Source organism: Argiope bruennichi, chromosome 2 (genome assembly GCF_947563725.1).
Source record: "Argiope bruennichi chromosome 2, qqArgBrue1.1, whole genome shotgun sequence".
Classification (NCBI taxonomy): Eukaryota; Metazoa; Arthropoda; class Arachnida; order Araneae; family Araneidae; genus Argiope; species Argiope bruennichi.
The window spans coordinates 128,437,677-128,460,391 of NC_079152.1; the positions used below are offsets into that span (position 1 = coordinate 128,437,677).

General features: G+C 27.2%; 2 protein-coding genes across 4 annotated transcripts in view; one reads left to right on the top strand and one right to left on the bottom strand.

Moving 5' to 3' along the window:
- The first annotated feature begins 8 nt into the window (after nucleotides 1-8).
- On the top strand, nucleotides 9-19,401 carry LOC129961968 (cathepsin O-like). Its single transcript, XM_056075618.1, has 10 exons — nucleotides 9-257; nucleotides 1,538-1,649; nucleotides 3,778-3,883; nucleotides 4,167-4,223; nucleotides 6,634-6,790; nucleotides 8,822-8,892; nucleotides 14,260-14,304; nucleotides 14,966-15,132; nucleotides 17,121-17,213; nucleotides 18,951-19,401. Exons 1-10 carry the CDS (start codon nucleotides 78-80, stop codon nucleotides 18,986-18,988), a joined length of 1,026 nt encoding a protein of 341 aa, XP_055931593.1. The 5' UTR covers nucleotides 9-77; the 3' UTR covers nucleotides 18,989-19,401.
- Nucleotides 19,402-19,457: 56 nt separating this feature from the next.
- Nucleotides 19,458-22,715, bottom strand: part of LOC129961967 (tryptophan 2,3-dioxygenase-like) — a 42,355-nt gene continuing 39,097 nt past the window's right edge. For all 3 annotated transcript variants that reach the window (XM_056075615.1, XM_056075617.1, XM_056075616.1), the window contains 2 exons: nucleotides 21,315-21,408; nucleotides 19,458-19,831 (listed from right to left, as the gene is read on the bottom strand). In XM_056075615.1, the coding sequence (XP_055931590.1) occupies nucleotides 19,696-19,831; nucleotides 21,315-21,408 (230 nt within the window). In that variant the 3' untranslated portion in view covers nucleotides 19,458-19,695. The remainder of the gene's footprint in view (nucleotides 19,832-21,314; nucleotides 21,409-22,715) is intronic.

Below are 22,715 nucleotides of genomic sequence, written 5' to 3' on the forward strand. Positions count from 1 at the left end.
TCAAACTTTCAACAATGTTTACGCAACGAATTGTGATAATGTTTCCAGTGTCGGGTTTCTTTACGTATAAATAAATCATGTATTTATTTGCGGCTTTGCACTTAATAATTAGTTCTAGTCTGTTGTTATTTGTTTTATCATTTAATGAAACAGAACAAAATGACATTTTTCAACTTTTTTCTGATTACATCCGGCGTTTCAATAAAAGTTATGAATTTGGAACAATGGAATTCAAGAAGCGAGAATCAATTTTCGAAGTAAGCAGTTTTGTTTAAAAAGATTTTTTTAATAGCCACGTTGATAAGACTACATATAGGTATCAGATCGCGCAATATTTTTTTTTTTTTTTTTGGTAATCATGCATTTGAATCTCTTTCTATATTCAATTATGTCTTTGTATATTCTATTTAAAGATGCATAGTTTGTTTTGTTATCATAAATACTGGTTATAAAATTGATTTGTAAGAATCTTGATATTTTTCACATTATTAATATTGAAAATATCTGTCCATTTCTTCTCAAAATACAGAGATTTGTATTTCTTCAATACACAGAATAGGTAGTTCATAACGTATTTTATTCTTTTCAAATATATGTTTCTGAACTGTGATGTATTGAAAGTATTTTTTTTTTTATTTGTTTTACTGAAAATGAATGTAGTATATGACTTCGTCTGATCATGTTTGTTCCTGATAAATCTATGATGTTATTTTAAACATTAATTAAGCTATTTTATGAGCTTTTTTATTAATAATATTTTAACTTTTAAGAATGAATGTAGCATTTGTGATTAAATGCGTAAGTCTTCACTGTCGTATTATAATGTCAAGGTTTTTTTAAAACTTTTTATTTTAATATATTGATTATCTGTTAATTCTTTTCAAAAGAATGGTATGTACTGGCACTTTTAAATAATATACTTAGAAATAATTATCAATTCTTTATAATTATTATTATTGTGAATTGTACAATTTTTGTACAAATTACAAAGGTTTTATAAATATACTCTAATTTAAGTGCAATTTATTTACATTTCTCATTGTTCAAGTAACAATTTTTTTAAAGTATAACAAGTGCCATTTGTCTAATTAAACATAATTGAGCATTAAGCATTCGCTTTCTCATTACTAATCTGGCCCAGACTTGCCAGTTAGTTTGAGGCTTTCTGGCTCTTCTATCATAAACTGAAAACCAACTCAATTATGCAGTTATGAATTACTTTCCCTCTCCAAATAACTTCAGAGATGTGGGGAGGGGGGGGGGATAGTAAATTTTTTATGTATGTGAACTTTTAAATTTGATTCTGAAATTATTTTATTTATTTATTACACTTTGCCTTCTTGGGTTTTTTTAAAAGTTATTCAGTATAAAATTGCCAGTATTATCATTTTCCCTGATCTGTGATTGCTTTTGAAATGACTATCTGCCACTCTTATTTTATTTATTTTTATTTTTATTTTTAATTCTTTCTATGTGTTATTTCATTCATTTTTCTTTTTTATTTATTATTATTGTTATTATTATTATTTACTTGCAGCAAACCTTGAGGAGAATAGAATGGCTGAACAAACATAGAAATTCTTCTCTGGATGCTTTATATGGAATAAATCAGTTTTCTGATTTAACTCCTGAAGAATTCAAAAAAATCAGTTAGTACTTTTGCATTAAATACAATATAAATGGAAATTGATTCTTTACTGTTATATTTATCAATAGTAAAAAAAAAAAAAAAAAAAATCTTAAAATATATTTTTAGATTTTTTTTTTTTTTTCAGTATTTTATTTGTTTAATCGTTACTGAGAGATAACCTAATCTGGGAAAGCATGCATTTTGAAGAGTAAAACAAAGGCATGCAAATATGTCTCCCATGCATATTAATATTTCATTATGTATGCAAAACTAGCTATATTTTGAAATTATATCTACTTTAAATTATTTATACAAATACTTCTAGTTATGAAGAAGAAAAAAATCATTGAATGGGGGAAAAAAATGATTTCATATTTCAATGGAATAAAATTGATTTCAAATTGATATTTCAGACAACCTTTGTCTGAAATTTTTGTTCTCTTCATGAAGCAATTTCTTGGACTTTGATTCTAGTCTGCAGCTACTGCTTAACAATAGGTTATGTCTAAGTCTAGATTTTTAACACATTTTGTATCTTTTTGAATTCTAAAGAGGATTCTTTTGTAATGCATGAATTTTAGCAATATTCAAAAGTTAAAAATTATTTTTATTGGCTGCTTGCTCCTGCTATCATTTCATCCAATTTTATCGAGTCATTTTGGACAGACTGTAGATAGTTATTTCCACTTCATAACATTTCTTCTGCTTTCATCAATATTATCATTACCATGCAATGTGGATAGTAAAATAATATTAATCTTCTTTGGTGCATTAAGGAATTTTTTTTTTTTTTTTTTTTTTTTTTTCCTTTTGAAATCTAAATACACTGTTTTACCAAACTTTAATGCTCCAATAATTTTTTAAAAAATTATTTTATTATAAGTATAAACTATTTTTTTTTAATTTCTTATCATTACTTAAATAGTAAAATATGAGCAGCTTCCTTCACTAATAACTTCACCCAACTAAAAACAAACTTAAGGATGTGTAGGTGGGCTCAATTCAAATAAATCATATATTTTGAGCTCAATTCAACTAAGGAAATTTTCTTAAAAATAGGATCCATCAGTTGAAAATCACTGTAAAGGCAGCTGACATAGATTAGACTCATTTCAATTCTAGGAAAATATACATTTTTTTACATGTAGAGGTTATAAAATATCTGCTTGTACTTCCTTGTAGGTTAATTTATTTTTTGACAAATACAAAAAGAAAATTATTTGCAAAATGTAAACTGAATACATTTATGCAAAATGTATTTAATATTAAGAGAGTTCAGGATTCTGAATTTTATTATTTAGTTCACAAATTAGAATATTTCAATCATGGTCTAGTTATGATCAGTAATTTATTTATTATATGTTCAATTTATGTGCTAGGAATGTGTAATAGGAACATCACCAAAGTAAACAAAGAGGCATTTAACCCTTTAAAGGGTCATTTTTTTTCTAGTTGTATTAAGTTAAAATATTTTTAAGCTTGAAATTAGAATAAGAAAAGGGATTCATTTAGCTTATTAGATAAATTTAATTTGATTAATTAATTTGGTTAATTAATAATTAAGTGACAAACCAAGACACATCATTTTATGTGAGATAAAGAACTGAAGCATCTAAGTTTCTGTCTTTCTAAAAAAAATTGTCAGAACTTATACCAACCTACATAATTTCATACAAAGATTGATAAATTTGGTGGGAAGCATACTTCCCCCGGCCTTAGATCACTATATCATTCCTTTAGATAAAGATATTAAGTTTTTTTTTTAATTATAAATATAAGTAATAAGTCAAATAATATTGAATAAAAGTCAGAAAAAAAATTAAAAAAAATAATAATACATTTACATATACAGAAAAATTGACTCTTACTATTTACTGCAAATTTGATTCATAAATTCTCAGTATCCAAAAACTGCAGAAAGAGAAATAGTTGCATTGAACTGAAACCATTAAAAAGTTACATGTTCAAAATGATTAACTGCATATAACTTTTTAATGTTAAATTTCTCTTTGTATGTGAATATCTATATATGAATTACTTTTTATGTGATGGAAATTGCATTGTAATAACTGATCTGAAAATATATATATATATATATATATTTGTGATTATTTTATTTTACAATGTAAAACATTCCCATATTATAGCTCATCTTAAAAAATTTAATACCACTGCAAAGAAAGCTTATCCATTGCAAAAGAAATTAATGACTAGTCAAAATCCAATTAGAGATCTGCCGAAGAAAGTTGATTGGTAAGCTAATTTTATATTCCTTTTTATTTCTATAGAACAGTTATCAATTTAATATTATTTGATGCAAGCAATGAATTAAATTATTCAGTAATAAGCTATTTGATTGTGATTTGGTAAACCTTGTTGCAGATTTTTTCATTAAAACAAAAAAAAAAAAAAGAAATGTCACATTTTAAATCATTTTTATAAAGTTATCAGAAAATAAATAAAGAACATTTAAATGTACATCTCTCTGCTTAATACCAATATAAGCCAGAAATTTTTAGTGATTTTTTTCTTTCAGGAGGGAAAAGAATATTATCACCCCAGTAAACAATCAAGATTCTTGTGGTGCTTGTTGGTAAGTCATCAAAGTAAGTTTTTCTAAATGTATTTTATAAGATGGAGTTTTAAGTTAAAATTCTTTTTTGAGTCATATATGAAACATTTTTAATAATTATAACAAAGAATAAATTAGTATCATAATTTTTTCAATGAATGAAAATATATAATGTTTTATTACATTGTTTACACAAAAATTATCATGTCAATTTATGCTAGATTTTCATATCTGCTACAGAGGTAAATTACATTGAGAAAATATTTTTTTTTTTTTTTTTTTTTACATTCCTAATGTTTTGATTATTTTGTAAATTTTAACTTACAAGAAATTAGATCAGAAATGTTCATAAAATAACCCTTTAATCCAAGGAAAATTGACTTGATTTTAAGCTGAAATTGATTTTGTTTAATTCCATAAAAATCGTAAATTATTATCAAGATTGTTAAATGTGCAGTTTAATTAACTTAGTACATTGGTCTGCTAGAAAGAAATTGTTATATATATATATATATATATATATATATATATATATATATATATATATATATATATATATATATAATATGATTTTTCTATTATTGTAAAATGCCATCCAATAATCTTTAATTTTTTATGAGTCTAATACATTTTCATTTAGTTGATAAGCCAATATTCAAGTGAGCTGTGTATGTGTTTAATTGTGAATAAGTAATAGTTTTGGTTAAAAAATTATGAAATAATATTTTAAGTTGTTTTTAAATTTTCTAGCTTTTTTTAAGACGTAGTATAATTAATACTTTTAGTTACAAGAAAAAAAAATAGAAATAAACTTTATTAAAAGATAAGTAGATAAAGTTAGGTAGCAAGTAAACTTTACTTTGATATAGGTTTTACATAAATGCAAACTATAAATTTACGTATATGCAAGCTGTCTTTCATTAAACTTACTAATTGTTTTGTTGCATATTGTCGTTTTTTTATAATCATACTTAATTGTTTTAGTGTGTGATAGATTTTTGGTAAAGACATAAATTGATAAAGATAAATAAAATTAAAAAAATCAATTAAAATATACTCTTTATTATATAAGAAGGGGGGGATGCCATCTTGAATGCTTTAATTTAATTTAAATTATAGAAGTATAGAATTTATTTTAAAAATTATAGAAGTGAGAGTAAAGAGAATTATAAGAGTAGCATATATTAACCAGTGAATATCAAATTTATAATGTGTTATATATATAAGTATGTATATGTGAGATTTGAATTAATGATGTACTTTTTTGCAATTTGTTTTTATCCATAGGATATTCCTGTTTAGTATCTAAGATATCATCAAGCATATAAAAGTAAAATTATTTAAAGCCATTAATTATGTAATTTAACTGGAAGAAAGAAAAGAATTAAATATCAACTTTTAAATGATAAAAAAAAAATGATTCATATATATTTGTTTATTTGTTCACTAAATTGAAATTATCAAATTCTTAGACACTACTTGATGTAACAGAATTGGAAGTTGATTAATTCTATAACTAATGGAGATAAACAGATAAAGTATTATTTGTACATTTTTATGTATAAAATTCTTAAAATCAAAATTTTCAGTTGACTTGTAGTCAGTATTAAAAGAGCTAAACAAAATATACTATAGAAATTTACTTAAAGATATCTAATTTTTTTTCTGGATTTTCTGTTTAGATATTTTATTTGGTATCTCATTCCATGGGATTAAGAAACACTACTGTGGGGGGGGGATCAACAGTTAATATTTTCTCTGAGTATGAGGCTTCTTCTGAAATGTATTTTATTTTTAATGGAGCAATAAAATTACTCATGTATGTATATATACGTTTGAAAGCTATGTTGCTATTGGCGATAGGCGAGGATCGAACTCGCAACCTTTGGGTTCGTAGCCGAGTAACAAGACCACTAGACAAAAGAAATTTCTCATGTCTCGTAGCTGTTATCTGGCTTATAAAGCGTCACCACATTACTCCCCCTTCAGTTCGTCGGAGGTGAGACGAACGATTTTTTGTCCTGTTTTTGCTGTTATTAGTGGTGATATATTGGCTGTAGCGTCTTATGCATTTTTTTTTTGGCTGATTATTTATCAGCTTCATATTTTATTTATTGGCCGATTGTTTATCAGCTTCATTTTTTTTTTTCATTTTTTATTGGCTGATTATTTATCAGCTTTGATTTTATTTATTTCTGGTAGAGGGCGCTACAACAGTTGTATGCAGGTGTTTTTTTTTTTGCGTATCACGTCATCGGGTCACCAATGTTGCTATTGGCGATAGGCGAGGATCGAACTCGCAACCTTTGGGTTCGTAGCCGAGTAACAAGACCACTAGACAAAAGAAATTTCTCATGTCTCGTAGCTGTTATCTGGCTTATAAAGCGTCACCACAGCTATGACAACAATTCATTTTTTAAAATATTTCTAGGGCATTCAGTTCTGTAGAAACTATTGAAGCAATGTATGCTCTTAAAACAGGAGTGTTGGAACAGTGGAGTGTCCAGCAAGTTATTGATTGTGCAGCTGCCCCCAATAGAGGTTGTGGAGGTGGTGATACATGCCTTACTGTTGAATGGCTGTATGAAGTGAGTAATTTTTTTTAAAAAATTCACTGTCTTTATATTAAATAGTTCATTCCTACTCTTTATTTTCCCTTCTTGCTGTGAGTAGGATTGGAGTAATGTTTCAATTTTATAAAATTTAAGAACATTGATGTTTCGGGTTGATTAAATGAAGTTATATATGTAAAATTTTTCATATCATTGGTATATTTTGCTTATAGGTTTTATGTCTAAGGGGCCGAGATAGCCTGGTTGGTAGGGTATTACACTCGCATCCCTTAGGTTGTGAGTGCAAACCCCGCCGGCCGAAGACACTCCATGTGTGTGTGGTGGCTGATGCACGTATAAATCTGTCGTAGTCACAAAGTCCTCCATGTTGAAAGTAATACCATAGGGGGTACTGGTTCAGAAGTGATCGTAGGTCTAAATTACGATCTGTGGATGAGTGAATGAAGTTCGCCCAATAAAAACGATTCTGATGCGCGAGTAGCTAATTCATACTCTTGGTGCTACTGTAAAAACAAGAGATGCTTACTCGGCTTAAATCGCTGACAGATAACTGTCAGCATGCTTGTAAAGCACCATAAGGCACAACACAACATACACAACACATCTTTTCCAATTTAGTGTTAAGAGATTTTTACCTGAGTCTGGATGCTCTTTAAATGGGTTTTAACTTTGTACATGCTAAGAAAATTTTGTTTACATTTTTTTTTGGCTGTACATTCTAGTATTAAAATCTGAAGAACCAGAAAAGGTAATAAACCTGCCTTAATATCATGCAAAAATGTTACAAAAAACATGAACAAACTTGACTAAGTTTCAAAGTATACCAGAGGTAATTCACAACATGATTTCTGCTGGGTAGTTCACAAATCTATAGGAGAGTGATATAATGGCTGCCTCATCTAAAAAACACACTGTGAGGCATCGCAGAATGTTCAATGATGCTCATGTCGGGGGATTTAGGTGATCTATGTAAGTGTCAAAAGCCAGAAAATTGTTCCTGGCGTGACTTGATAGCAGTTCTCGGCATGTGGGGTGTCACTTCGTTTTGCTAGAATTATCAAAATCTGCCAAAATGCATAATGGATATGAATGGGTGTAGATGAAGGGACAGGATGTTTACATACCTGTCACGTATCAGAATCATCTCTTGACATATCTAATGTTCCATATCATGCCAACTGTGCATGCCTCATACTGTCTTATAGGCTGCCCAGATAGAATCAAGGGCTATTAATATGTATTCATGAAGTTGTATCCACGTCTATCTATCCAATGCAGTTGGAAATGAGATTCATCAAACAAGGCTGCATATTTCAAGTCAGCAATAGTCTAATAGTGATGTTAATAGTTCCAGGCAAGGCATAAAGCTTTGTGATGTGCAATCAAAATGATACATGAGTGGGGTTTTGGCTCTGAAAATCCATATCAGTAATTGTCTATTGAATAGTTCTCAGGCTAATATTGTAGATATCCCAGCTCTGAAATCTGTGGCAATTTCAGGAAGTATGTACATCTATCTCATTTAAGAATTCTCATCAGTGAAGGGTTTATTCTTTCAAGACATTTTTCTAAATGCACCCATGTTGGAGATTTCATGTTTTACTTGGTATTCTATATTCATGGTACACTCATGAATTGTTGTATACACACACACACAAATCATCATTACATCAAATATACTATTACCCATCTCTAGTGTGTCAACTTTAATGCCAGATTCAAAATCACTTAAATCCTGATAATTTGACATTGTAGCTGCAGTAACTAATCTAACAGCTTTGCAAGACATACCTATTGTCTTATATGAGCACTACTGACCACATCATGTTACATGATAAGTTGCATAGCTATTTTATTTGCTTATGCATTCCTATACCATTTTTTCTAGACAGGAATAGACAGTATATATGCATTAAAGATTTTGCCAAGGTAGATTTTTATTATTTGAATTCTAGTTATTTTCTGTGAAGCAATTACTATTTGCTTTGAATTATTTTTATATAAATCTTGTGAGACTAATATTAATCCATGTTTAAAACTATATAGAGTGGTGCAAAAATTGTTCTAGCACAAGACTACCCTTTCACTGGGGAAACAGGAGACTGCAAAACTGTTCAGTAAGTACTTTGTAGAAGCATTTTAAATATATCTGCATATTTTATAAACATTATTTGTTTATATTTATAGAGAAAAATTGTTTCTTAATACTAAATTGGGAAAAAAGTTTTTTTTTTTTTTTTTTTTTTTTCATCATTGCCATCTTAACTTTTGGTCTTTTGTTAATTAAAAAAAAAAAAAGGAAAACTAGAGGGTTTTTTTTTTAATTGTAAATTAACCATTCTGATGAATATAATGTTCTCATTACATACTGAAAAAATTAAAATAGTTTTTGAAGCAAGATAACTACCACATTCCAAAAAATAAATAAATAATCTAATATGATGATTTAAATTGCATAATAATTGTATTTTTAATTTTTGTATGATAAACATCAATAAATCCACATAAGTTTGTCATTAAAATAAAGTATATTCTATTTTCAGTTCCAAATTAAAAATACTTTTATAAAATAAGTGCAGAAGCCATCTTTTATAATGTGCTTTTCTTTTCTTTATGTGCAGTTTAATGTTTGCTTTTAGTAATTTGCATTTTGTATTAAAATCTTTCATTCTGTCTTTCCTTTTTACCTCCAGCTATTTAACCTCCGATATTAAAATAATATAAATAAGGCTAAAGAAATATTTTAAATATACTTGCAACAAATATAAAACAGTGTTGCTAGCAATCATAAGAAAGAATAGTCATAAATTTTGTCTACATATGGCTTGTTTCAACTTCAAACAGTGAATCATTTAAAAAAAATAGAGCTCCGATTTATTAGACATTTTTTTCACTAGTTTATCCAAAAATAATAGTAATTTTTAATTTACATATATGTATGAAAAAATATTTTCATGTTGTATGTATTTATACATCTAAGTATATTTATTCTTATTATATATTTATTCTTGACATACAGTCACTCAAAAAAGTCTTGGGACACTTGGCTTGAATAATTATAAAGCTATTTATAAAATTATTTACCACATTAAAATAAAAACAAAATGAATCAAGAAATATTTTAACATTTGTTGAACAGTTTATAAGGAAACTTTTATGGGTATTTTAGAATTGTAATTTGATATAGCTTTTCAAATATGACTGAAAGGCAAATAGAAGTCAAAAAAGTATTGGGACAACTTTTGAAATGGGATTCAATAAAAATACAGTGCATCAATAAAATTGAATTTACTACTACATGTTTAGACTATAATTTTAAACATAAAAATTTCAGTAAATAAAGATTAGTTATAGAAAAAATGTTGAGAAACAAAGATATATCAGTTGATGTGTGAAATCTTGTAATAAATCATTGGAAAAATGGAAAATCAGTTTGCTGTGTAGAAGAAATCAGCAAAATTGAATAAGTCTACTATTTTTAACAGTATTCATACATTCAAGAAAACAAAGAGTGTTCAAAACAAGCTAAGAACAGGGCATCCAAGGACATTTAATGAGCACGAAAATAGCTGGATTGTAAAATAAGTTCACATTAACAGGGGTGTTTGTGCTCCGGGGAAACCCCGGAATTCCGGGGATTTTGAACTTCGATACCCGGAAATTCCGGGGATCGTCTTTCAAAAGGAAGTAGGAATAATAATGAATTATTTATTTTGATCTGGGTAATTTTGTTTGCTTTGAAAGCAGAAAAACGCAAGGTCAGTGTGTGTGGTGAAAACTTTTCCTTTCTTTCTCCAAAGGCAGTGATAATGCGTGAAAAGGGGGGAAAAAACTTCTTTTTTGTTCTTTCCTTATTGCGCGTTATGACTCATTCCCCCGGTTCTCGGACATTCTCTTCTGGATTCTTTTCGGCAAGTAGGCGCGGCAGAAAAAAAAGGGAGAGACTTCGTTCGACTAGATGTGCGATAACGTGACTCTGGGTTCAAAGGTCTTATCTCTCCTGGCGTGGCGCCAATAAGTAGAGACGGGGGATTTTTCGCCGTATTTGCTATTTGTCATTGATCGCTTCGCAACTTTTTTTTCTCCGCTGTGTAAAATTTTCGTTTCATTTATTGATGCACGTGTAAATTTTTCGTTTCGCTTATTGAAATATTTTTTTATTTATGTACGCAAGAGAATTTCACTTTGAAATTTCAGCATATGAAACAGAAATTACCTCTTAAAAATTCATATCTAATTAGTTTTACAGCATTAGATCCAGAGCTAAGAGGTAAAACCAGTACAATATTAGCTTTTGAAAAATTATCATCTTTTATGTCCCATATTTTTAGTGATAATGAAAAGTCAAAAGTAGAAGCTGAAATAAGGTTACACCAGAGTGATATTGATATCACCAAAGAAATGCTCTACACATCTGATGAAAGTGGAAATCAAGTCAAGTGTACAATTGATAAATATTGGTCTTAAGTTTTTAATTTAAAAGATGATTTCACAAATGATTATAAGTATCCTACATTGGCTAAATTGGTCAAAGCCTGCCTTAGCTGCTTCCATGGCCCATTAGTGGAAAGTGCATTCAACTTAATGGACACACTTGTCACTGACTATAGAACCTCTCTTAAGATTGATTCCCTAGATGCAGTGCAGACTATTAAATATGATTTAATGGCTTCTAAAGAAACCTCATGTGAAAAATATGGCTCAAAAATTCCAATGACTGATCCAATTCGCAAAGATCTCTTACTGAATATGAACAGAAGTTGGAAAACATATCAAGAGGACTTAAAAACATGTATTTCAGATGAGTCACCTATAAAAGTCTCCGAAAAACCTTCTACATTAGCAGAAAAGCAAACTGCTTCTACCTCTGCATGTGCAGTTCTCGAGGAAATTTCTTCAACTGTAAATGAGGAAAATAGAAGTCAACCTTCCTGCAATTATGAAGTTCACCACAAAAGAAAGACAAGCCCACAAACATCAGAAAATAAAAAAAAGCAGCAGAAATTAGATAATTTTTTTTAAAAGAATTAATTCATGTAATTTAAAATATTTGCATAAAATGTAGTAGTTTATATGTTTGAAAGTTCATGGTTATTAATTTTGCAAAAAAAGTAATTCATTGAACTTTTATAATTAGGCCATTCAATACTTCATAATTGTAATTTTTCATTTCTCCCCTCCCCCCTTCTCGAAACTCCAAAATGCCGGTAGTAAGTCCGTAAAAGTTTCAGGGGATTTTTTGGGGTCCCACAAACACCCCTGCATTAATTCAAAAACTTATGCAAAATTGACTCTACAATGTAAAAGTAAGTTTGGAAAATCTGTAAATTCTGAAAATGTTAGAAATGTTGGAAAAAAATATAAACATCAGTACAGAGTGCCTCAAAGAAAGCCCTACATCAGCAAAGCAAATCGACTTGCTAGGCTGGCATTTGCTAAAATGTTTGTAAAGCAGCCAAAAGAATTTTAGGAAAATATTTTTTGTTTTCTTATGAAAGCAAATATAACATTTCTGGATCGAATTTCAAGCAAAAAGTTTGGTGGAAACCAAATACAGCAATGCATGTCAAACATTTACAGCCTACTGTAAATATGGAGGTGGCATTCAAATAGTCTGGGGTTATATGACAAGCACTGGTGTTGAGAACTTACATCTTATTGATGGTACAATGAATAGACATGTCTATCTTGATATTCTCAATTGAAATTTAAAGCAATGTGCAAGCAAGCTGGGAATCTCAATACATTTTATATTGTACCAAGATAATGACCTGAAACATAAAAGACTAATTACTAATATTTGCAAGTAATGGTTCCTCTGCCACTATCCTAGTGTTATTAAGACTCTTACGCAAAGTTCAGACCTTAATCTCATTGAGCATGTGTGGGATTATTTGCAGCAAAGATTATATGAATATCAAATTTCTAATAAGCAGGGTTTAAGAAAAAATGTGGTCGAAGTGAGGGCCAAAGTGACGGATTATTTTGCAAAATGTTGGTCCAACCCAGGCAAAATATACTAAGAGAGGCCATAAAAAGCAAAGGCGGCCCATCAAGATATTATCTTTCAAGCTTGCATTGTTTTTCTTAATTTATTGGGAAATGTCCCAATACTTTTTTGAGCATGGTTTTTTGCTTGATATCTTTTATTTTCAATTATAATCAAAATTGTGTTAATATGAGAGTTTTGTTTGAATTAATATGATTTGTATATATCAAAATAATATTTACTTTGTTTTGGTTTCGTTTGTATATTCAAGTAAAATATTATCATAAAATTCTTGAACTTGTGTTGTGTTCCAATACTTTTTTGAGAGACTGTATTTGTGTTCATATTTCTATAAATGGTATTCAATAGCTTATTGACAGTTATGAAGAAATAAAATATTTATGCTTAGAATGATTATTCAAACAAGTATTTTAATATTTTGCTAGGTATTGAACTAGAAAGGCTTAAGGCAGTTAAGCCTTTGGTTTGAATTTTGAATAATAGCTCTTGAAGTTTGTAATAATTAAAGAAAGTGCTTGTGATCTATAAAAAATGGACTCATAAAGCCTTTCTGTAGTAACTCACATGTATAAAAATTTCATATCGAAGGGTACAACAATTGATTACCAGTGATCGATAGCAAATAGGTGTTTCAGTTAAAACTTTATCAAATTAGTCATGATCTGAAATATATACTAATGTTATGAGTGTTAAATTATTCATGTTACAGATATTCTTTTGCAAGATCAGTTTGATAGTTTATTAATATACTTAGCAAGCCACTTCAAGAATTCTTATGCCCTTACAATGAAATATTTAGGATTCCTTCATCATTATGTATACTTACATTCATAGGACATTGTAACAATATATATTTTTTTTTCAGTTAATAAAATATAATTCAAATTACAAAAAAAAAGCACTTTTAACAAAAATGAATGTGTAATAATACACACTGACAACTGAAAGTTTACTTTTTCTTCAGCGAATATTTGAATTAATATATTGATGTCAAGATTAGTTTTGATTTCATTTTCAGTTAATAATGTTGTCAGTATTGAGCCATGATCAGTTAATTATACACTTTAATAAATTTCGGCTTTGAAAAAAATTTATTTCTCACACTGGAAATGCTGCAAATATACATAACATGAAAAATAAAATTGGAAAGTTTTTTAATTAGCACAAATAGAGGGAGATGACATATTGCCAAAATGATTTTGGTAATGTATTTTTTTTATTAGCAGTTTGTTACTGAAATCTGTTTCATTAATGTTTAGAGAATAAATATATATGTTTGTGAAATTAAACTTTTTTTTTACTTACTAGTATTGCATAGTAATGTCATTGATTGAGAAATAAAAGTAAATATTTAGTTATTGTGATAAAAATATTGCTTTAATTTATTTTACTGTTTTTTATTTGAGATAGAAATAAATCATTTATTAAAATTTCTGATTTACATAGTTTTTATAAAATGTAAAATATTTTCCAGGTCTGAAAAGACTGTCAGCATTGCTAAGAATTTTACATGTGACAGGTATGCTAGTTATCATTCATTCAGAATATGTATATATTCTGAATGTATGCATGTACTTTTTATAATTTCTTGTTTGTAATATTACTTGCTTTTTTCTAATATTTAAAGACCTATAACAATATGTTTTCTGGTTGTTTCTGCTTGGTTAATTTTAAAATCTTTGTTTTTAACTGAACAAAATTTATCTAAAAGTATGGTATTATTTCAGTAACTTTTTTAATAAAAAATATAATTATAATATTTTGATTATGAGAGTATATGAGGTTAAGGAAAGCGTTTTTTTCTTTTTGTGTGAGTGAAATTGTAGCAAATGTTGATAAATCATTCTGTGCATTATATAGATAGAATTATGTGTAGAGAATTGTGCAAATAATTTTTCAGATTGAAAAATGAAAATTTAAATATTGTTGGCAAAGTTTAATTTTTCAATCTTCTTCAAATAAAATCTTTAATATTAGACAATTGATTAAGTATTTTCTCATTCAGAACCTAAGGTTAATGTTCCTTTGATAGTTACATCCCTTAACAAAGTATAATTATTTATGTATCTTCATGTGAATTTTTGTATTGAATAAATTAATGCATTTTCATTTAGGCTAACATTTTATTTATTGAACAAAATTTTCATATCGATCTAAATGTCAATTTTGTACATATATAGCTTTGTAGGAGAGGAATACCTTATGCTTCTTCATCTTGCTCATCATGGACCACTAATTGCAGCTGTTGATGCAACTGGATGGCAAGACTACTTAGGTGGAATAATTCAGTTTAATTGTGACAATGAACGAAATCATGCAGTTCAGATTGTTGGCTATGACTTGACTGGTGTGTGTTCTTTGTTCCATTAAAATAGCGAATAACTTTCTAATTATTTTTTTATGTTATATATTTTTTGGTCTTTCTGTTTGCATATTATCATTCTTACTTAATAAAGTAAATTATTTTTAATGGTACATCCATATAATTTAGTAGTTGATTTTCCCCCCTTTTTTTATATTTAATTTTGTAGCAATAAATGTTTTATATTTGTATGTCTTCTTAAAACTAATAATATATTCTTGACGTTAAAAGTTCTTTTATATATAAAAAATTATGGTTTATCAGCTTTAAAGTCTCATCTGGAAGAGCTTAATGCTATTTAATAAAAAATTTTGCCTACATGCAGAATTATTATTATTTAAAATAAGAATAGATATGTTCAATTACTTTTTTGTGTTTGATACTGATTTTTAAATGCCATTTGGAATTATCTAATTTTGAAAATATTTTAGTCTGTTCCTAAGTTATTACATTTTAAATAATTCATGAAGAATTTAATTGTTTTAAATTATTACATTATTTATTTATCTGTTTCGGGTTATAAAAGGCAAAAAAATTCTTAATGTTTGTTATATTTTTTAATTAATTTTTAGAACTAAAAAACAAATACTATTTAATGGTTATTTTTAAAATAATGTCCAATTATGAATTCTGCTCAAGATTTCAAGTATGAATAAAAGTGAATTCAAGTACAGATTACTTGTATTTTTCATACAAAATCTCACAGCAATTGTAATTAGAATTTGTTGAAAATTGTGTCAGCTATGAAATAATAGTCAGTTAGTTGAATTTTTACTATAATTAGTAGAAACTGTGTGTGTGAAAGAGAGATAAAACTTGCAAAGGTTAACAGTTTTATAGAGGGAATATAGAATTAATTCAATAAAAAAGGTGGAATTGGACCAGGGAATAAGAACCCAATTTAGAATGAAGTTATTATGGGTTAAGTTAAGGTAAAAATTTGGAAATTAATTAAGTTTAAATTAAATTTTATATATATATATAAACATATTTTAGTAGTGGCATGGCCAAACAGAAGAAACTTCAGAAATTTTAAAACTTCGATTTATTCCTTCCTGGGAGGCATAATTTGTGCTAAAAACGATCATAAAAGATAGGTTGCGACACATAAGACCAATAATTTTTCCCTTTGATTATTTTACTATGAGATTTTGATAGGAATTTCTTTGATATGTGTAGTCTTAGAAAAGGGAAACCTAGGTATCTTTAAAAGAATGTTATAAGCATCAAGGAATTTTATCCTGTCACTGAGAGCATGAGAAAATGCATAAAAAAATAATAATGTCATTTGGTGTTATATTTGATCAATTCTTTTGACTAGGAGATTTGGAGGTATTCATTTAACTACCATACAGTCCATACCTTGCACCTAAAGACATAACTTTAACCTTTAAATACTTCCCTGGAGAGCAAGGATTTATGTATTGATGAAGATACAAAAATAATCATGAAATAGGCTGTTCTTAAAAAATGTAGCACTTTTTTTTTTTTAACTAACCTTTTTAATGTCTAATGTTAGTTTGAAACTTAGCCATATTTTTGCATATGATATTTTTTTATGGACAAAAATCATTGTATACAGAGAAAATATAGCTTATATTGGCATGTGCTGATTTTCTATTGTTATACAGTTTAATTTTGAAATAATTAACATAAAAAAACTGCCTCTGATTCAGAAACTTGAATGATTTACAAATCAAACTAGTAAATATTTTATGCATGCTTGATGTATTGAATATATTTCAACATATTTAATATGCTTCTAATGAAGGAGTTTAGTGTTAGAAAGTCATTGGCATGAAAACTGAATTTTGTAAAATAAATATTTAAAATGAAAGAATATCTGCTACATGTATTTTCATTAATTATTTTTTATTTATGTTTTCAGTGCAATTTAAAAATTTATAGTTTGTGTAGTCATGCCTTTAAATGCAAATTATCAAATTCTACATACTTTTGAAATATACTTATAGGTGAAATTCCATATTACATCGTCAGAAACTCTTGGGGGATAGAATTTGGTAATGATGGATATCTTAATATCGTAATTGGGAAGAATATGTGTCGTAAGTATGCTGTTTTCAAACTTTCGTTTTTGAATTTGAATTTAAATAAGATAATTAAATATGCATGTTGTTCACTAAATGAGTATGTTCATTGTAAAAAGTCTTGTACTATGTATGTGTTTTTTCCATTATAAAGAAAATTAATGTGTATAATTATTATTTGCATGCATAAGTAAATAATAATGTTTTCAAATTAATTTCCAGTATATTGTTCAAGCTTTTGAAACTATATTAGCTATTAACAGAATAATTTATATTGTAAGCATTCCTATATAATAACATACTCTTTATTTTAAAAAATGGAATCAAATACTATTGTTATTATTGATTAGGTTTGATAATTTTCAGTGAAAAAAAAATTATTTGTATAAAGTTATTTTTAAGGTACATGCTTAATCAAATTTTCTTGCTAATTTGTATTTAGAAGTAGAAACATAATAGTGTACTCAGATTCATAGAAATTATTGAAATATATTTAAAATTTTGGGACAAATGTTTCTCTTTAAAGTTAACTTGATGAACTTTTGACTTTTTATTTTATTGAACAGGACAGAAATTGATCTAACCCTCTTTCCCCATGCCTTTTCTGCATTAATTAACTTCTCCCCTTAACATTTATATAGAATTTGTTAATTCTTGTTATAAGTTATATTTTCAGTATAAAAATAATGAATGTATAAGAAAATCAATATTTCACATATAGAAGACATTCTTAAAAAAACACATTTACTATTCTTTATTCAGAATTAAATGTATTTTTATCATAAATTTCAAAATACTTTTTTCATATTATAAGAGAATGCAGTATATATATATATATGAGAATTGCATTATTTTTACGTGATTCAGATTTTCTAAAGCATTCAAAATCTGTACCTTGTATTCATTTTGCAACGTGATCACTTTCCAAATTTCATCAATATCAAGCAAATATAAACTATTGTCATTTTTCACTACCATTTGTGACATTAGTAAAGAAATCTTTGAATTTTTGCCAGTCATGTTCATATACTCTCTTAGCCATAACATTAAATGGAATGCATGAGTCAATTTGACCTCTTGTCCTTAGTAAAAAAAATTAGATACCTTGTTTCATTGGCTCCTCTGCTATTATCTTCATAACTCCCCATTGAATGTATATAAAGTAACAAATGCTAACTTTTAAAAATCTATTGAATTTTTAAACAAAAGAAGAAAGCATAAGACATGTATGTGCTAACAGGTTACTTAATTTTCTTAGATATGAATTTTAAATATATATGTGCGTACTTTTAGTTCAGTTGATAAAATCATTCTAGAATTTTTAATAAGAAGTCTTCATATGATTCAGTGATCATAAAATCATTGCTGAAGTTAAGAAAAGATATTTAAAAGTTCTTTTTATTTTCCTTTAAATATTTTTCTTCTTGTATTATTGAACATTATTTCAAATTTCTTAGTTATTCAAAATTCTTTTGCAACAAAATATGTGTGATTTGCATTTTAAAGTAATAATTTCTTTAAGAATTATGCTAGTTATAAATTGAGAAAAAATTTTGATTGAAGAATATATATATATATAATTTTCCTTAAGCAATGCCAAAATCTTGACAAATAATGCATTTTATATAAGTATCTATTTAAATTTACACATTATTTCATTTCTTATTTTAGTTGTTATCAATTGCTGCATACATCATAAACTTGTTTCTGCAACTGATTAATGTAACATTTTCATGCATGATGTTTTTCTCATAGGTATTGCTGAAGAAGTTTCAGCTGTGGATGTGATTTAATTCACGATTCAAAGGATTTGGAATTAGTCTATTTTCTTTATTTATTTTGCTAAATTATTGATTGATTTCATATTTATTATTCACATAGCTACTTAATTTTTATTTTTGTTAATGTGTTTTTATAGATTTTGAATTTTATTTTTGTAAAGGTTTTACAAATCAGTTATTTTGTTAGTTTTTTAGAAATCAGAATTTTTTTTTTTTTTTTTTTTAAATTTTGTTGGCAGCATTTGCTAATTTAAAAATTTTATGTTAATCTATGCTCCATATCAGAGTTAGCAGACTCAAACAATTTTGTACAATTATTTACTCTAGCTTGCATTTTTGCATTTTTTTTTAGAGTTTATATTGATGAAAATGAAATTAATTTTGTTTTATAATAACAATTTATATATAAATTGCTTTTTTATATCTTGGATGTATATATCCATATATATTGCTATTTCAATAATCTAATAATATAGACGGCTTAGCACATATAATTTTATTTCTTCAAACTACAATGATACAAGTATTTTATTCATATGTCAATAATTTTCATTGACTTTTACTTAATATGCAATTGTATAAATGATAATTATTTTCTCAATAAAAGCATTCTAACTTCTGAAAACCTTCCTCTTCATTATGTATTTCAAGCATATTTAATGAATTTCAGTTCAATTATCAAGAGAATGGATATCTTGAATACATTTCTGTTTTGCTTGTTAACTTTCTGTGTCTTCAGAGTCTTGTCGAATGGATAACCTTTGTTTCATTTGCTCTGTCAAAGGAGGGATGTCACTTGCAGGAATAAGAAAAGTTGATAAGTTGCACAGGTCCACAAATACTTTATAGCGATCACTGCAAAAGAAATGGATAATTTACTTTTGTAAAAATATAGAAAGGATTTTCCTACCATAATTCTTTTTCAATACATATAGCTTAGTTTTAATTTATTGATTTAGTGAATTTTTTTTCCGTTTTACATTCGTAACAGAATTAAATATTAATCAATTATATGTTCTCCTTTTTACGGGTTTGTGTTATGCACATGAAAGCAATAAAGTTTCTCTAATTAGTTCCCAGATTTAAAATAAATAATTTTAGATAATAATAATTGTTTTCAGAATGTAAATCAATTTCCTGAACAGAGAATTTTTTTTTTTTTTTATTCATGCATACAAGCATAAAAATATCATCCTTAATTTCACACACACACAAAAAAAAAAAAAGTATATCTAAATAGGTATTTTTACTCTTTCAAATTAAATTCTAAAGAATGCTCTGACAATGATTTTATCTATAGTCTTATGTGATGGTAGACTTTAAAACACTTCAACCTGATATAAATGTTACTGCTTAAAATACTTTCATCAGGATATTGATCATTAATAGCTATTTAAATAGCATTCCAACTCTGCATTTAATGAAAAAGAAATTGAAATATGTCTAATAGCTATTTTATTTTATGTTATTGAATTGATTTTAAACATGAAATTTCCTTTATTGAAATGAAATAATTTCAAACTGCTAAAATAAAATACTTGTAATAAAAATACTTTATAGTACAGCTTTACATACTTTTTAAAGAAAGTGAAGATGATGTCTGTCCATTTCTGTAAAACTGTTGAGTTTTTGTCAAAAATCAAAGTGTTTGCATGATACTTGATATTTCTGTTCATGGTACAGATAATTTCTTCATAGTGCAGTTATTTGCAAATGTAAAATATTTGCAAAAATTTTATAATGGTATAAATATTTCTAAAATAGGATTTTTTTTTCAACAGTGCATTAATACCAAATTCTTCTCAATTCAAAATTTTTATTCAAAGTAAAATTTAATATACTTAAAATATGGTTGAATGGTCTATGGATCCTAATTAAATATGTATTCAATTTTGATTTCAAATTGAGGTGATATTTTTATAAAATTTTATCAGAATAGATATTTCAAAATTTTGTCATAATTTCTGGTGTATATTAATTTCATATTTAGGATTTAAATAAACAAAATAAGAAGACTATTATTTTTCTTTAAGGAAATTAATGAGGATTGTGTACATTGAAATATTTTATTTTGTTGAACGTTATATTTACTAAACAAAATCTCCAATATTTAAAAAAGAAAAAAAAAACAAAAAAAACAGGAAAACATTTAATTTTCTTTTAAAATATTAAAATATATAAATTGTAGTAGTATATAAATTGTGATGTTGTTTCACATTTTCTTGAAAAAAAATTAATACAAAGAAATTTTTTATAAATACTATCATTGGCGCTGCTGTAAATAATTTTTTTACAATAGAAGTTATTTTGAATTTTAGTATGTATTTATTAATGTTACCTGAGGGTTGATCTGAGATACCAATATCCAGATGAACCACCTGTACCTAATTGCTGAGAACCAATCATTCTTTGTACCATTAAAACATGATTATCTGAAAGAAAGGGGGGGGGGGAATCTATGATTAATCTGCTTCACAATTTTTTCTGAAACAAATTTTCATAATATTATGCATATATGACCATAATAATTGCTAAACAAGGACTTTGGTGTTAAAAAAGGGAAAAATATTTAATTTTCTTATGAAATTTCTGAACTATTTTCTATGCTTTTTCATTATTTTTACACAATCCATTGTAATATTTCTTAAAATTTACGTGGAGATGAAACTGCACAATATGGAGCGTCATCAGCAACAGATAATGAGAAGAGATTAGATCATAAACAAACTTCTTGGAACTTGCTGCTAAAGAAAAACATAATCATTGCTTAGTATATTCTAATCGTAAGTTGCCTGAGGAAGAAAAATCACAATATACTTCCTTCATTTTGGAGATTGTTTCAAAAAATAGCATGTAATTTATAAATAATTATTTAAAATTCATATATTTCCTAATACTCCTTCAAAAAATAAATAATTTCTAACAAAAATTTTATCCTTATAATATTGAAAATGTTTTGCACATTTACCAAAAACAGCTATGACCTAGTGAAAATCATGTATAAAAAGCTAACGTTCAATAAGAGCTTAAAAATAACGAATTGTACCAAATATAAATGCTGCAAAATGAAATAAATATGATTAATTAAAAAATGAAATTTATAAATTTATACAAAAAAGGCTTGAGATATAAAATTATTTTAAAGACATTACATAAAATAAAATTGTTCAATCTCAAGAATAGCAAAATTTGAGCCCAAAACCGAGTAGTAAATAGTGAAATTGGATTCATGTCTGTATATAAAAAACAAGACTATTGTTACGAAATTTCCGGGTTCGTTTGGATAGTGGAAGGTATATGTTGTGGAGAACGCTCAATCAGCATTCGGCAGTAGAAAAAAAAAACAATGATGTTTATTTACACGAAGACAGGACAGCTGGAAGACTCGTTGTTTACCGTCGATTCCGACTACTCACAGGCAGCTGCAGACTGCCTCCTTTTATAGGTCTCAGGAGGCGGGGCTAGAAGCCTCTCAACCAATCAGTAACTTTCGAGGCGTATCTCGGTTCCCAATGGACGGGTGGGGAAAATTCTCGATGTTTCGGGTATAATCTATTTTGGCGCCAAATTCGTCGTCAAATCGCCAAGCTCCGGGACTTCCGACGCGACACCCGGACTCCTTTCAATACAGATGACTGTAAAACAGTCTTTCTGATGATGGAACCAACTATGCTGGGAAGCAGCACCACAGATTCGTAACACTATGTTTTGTGAAGAATTTTTTTATCCCATTTAAGGT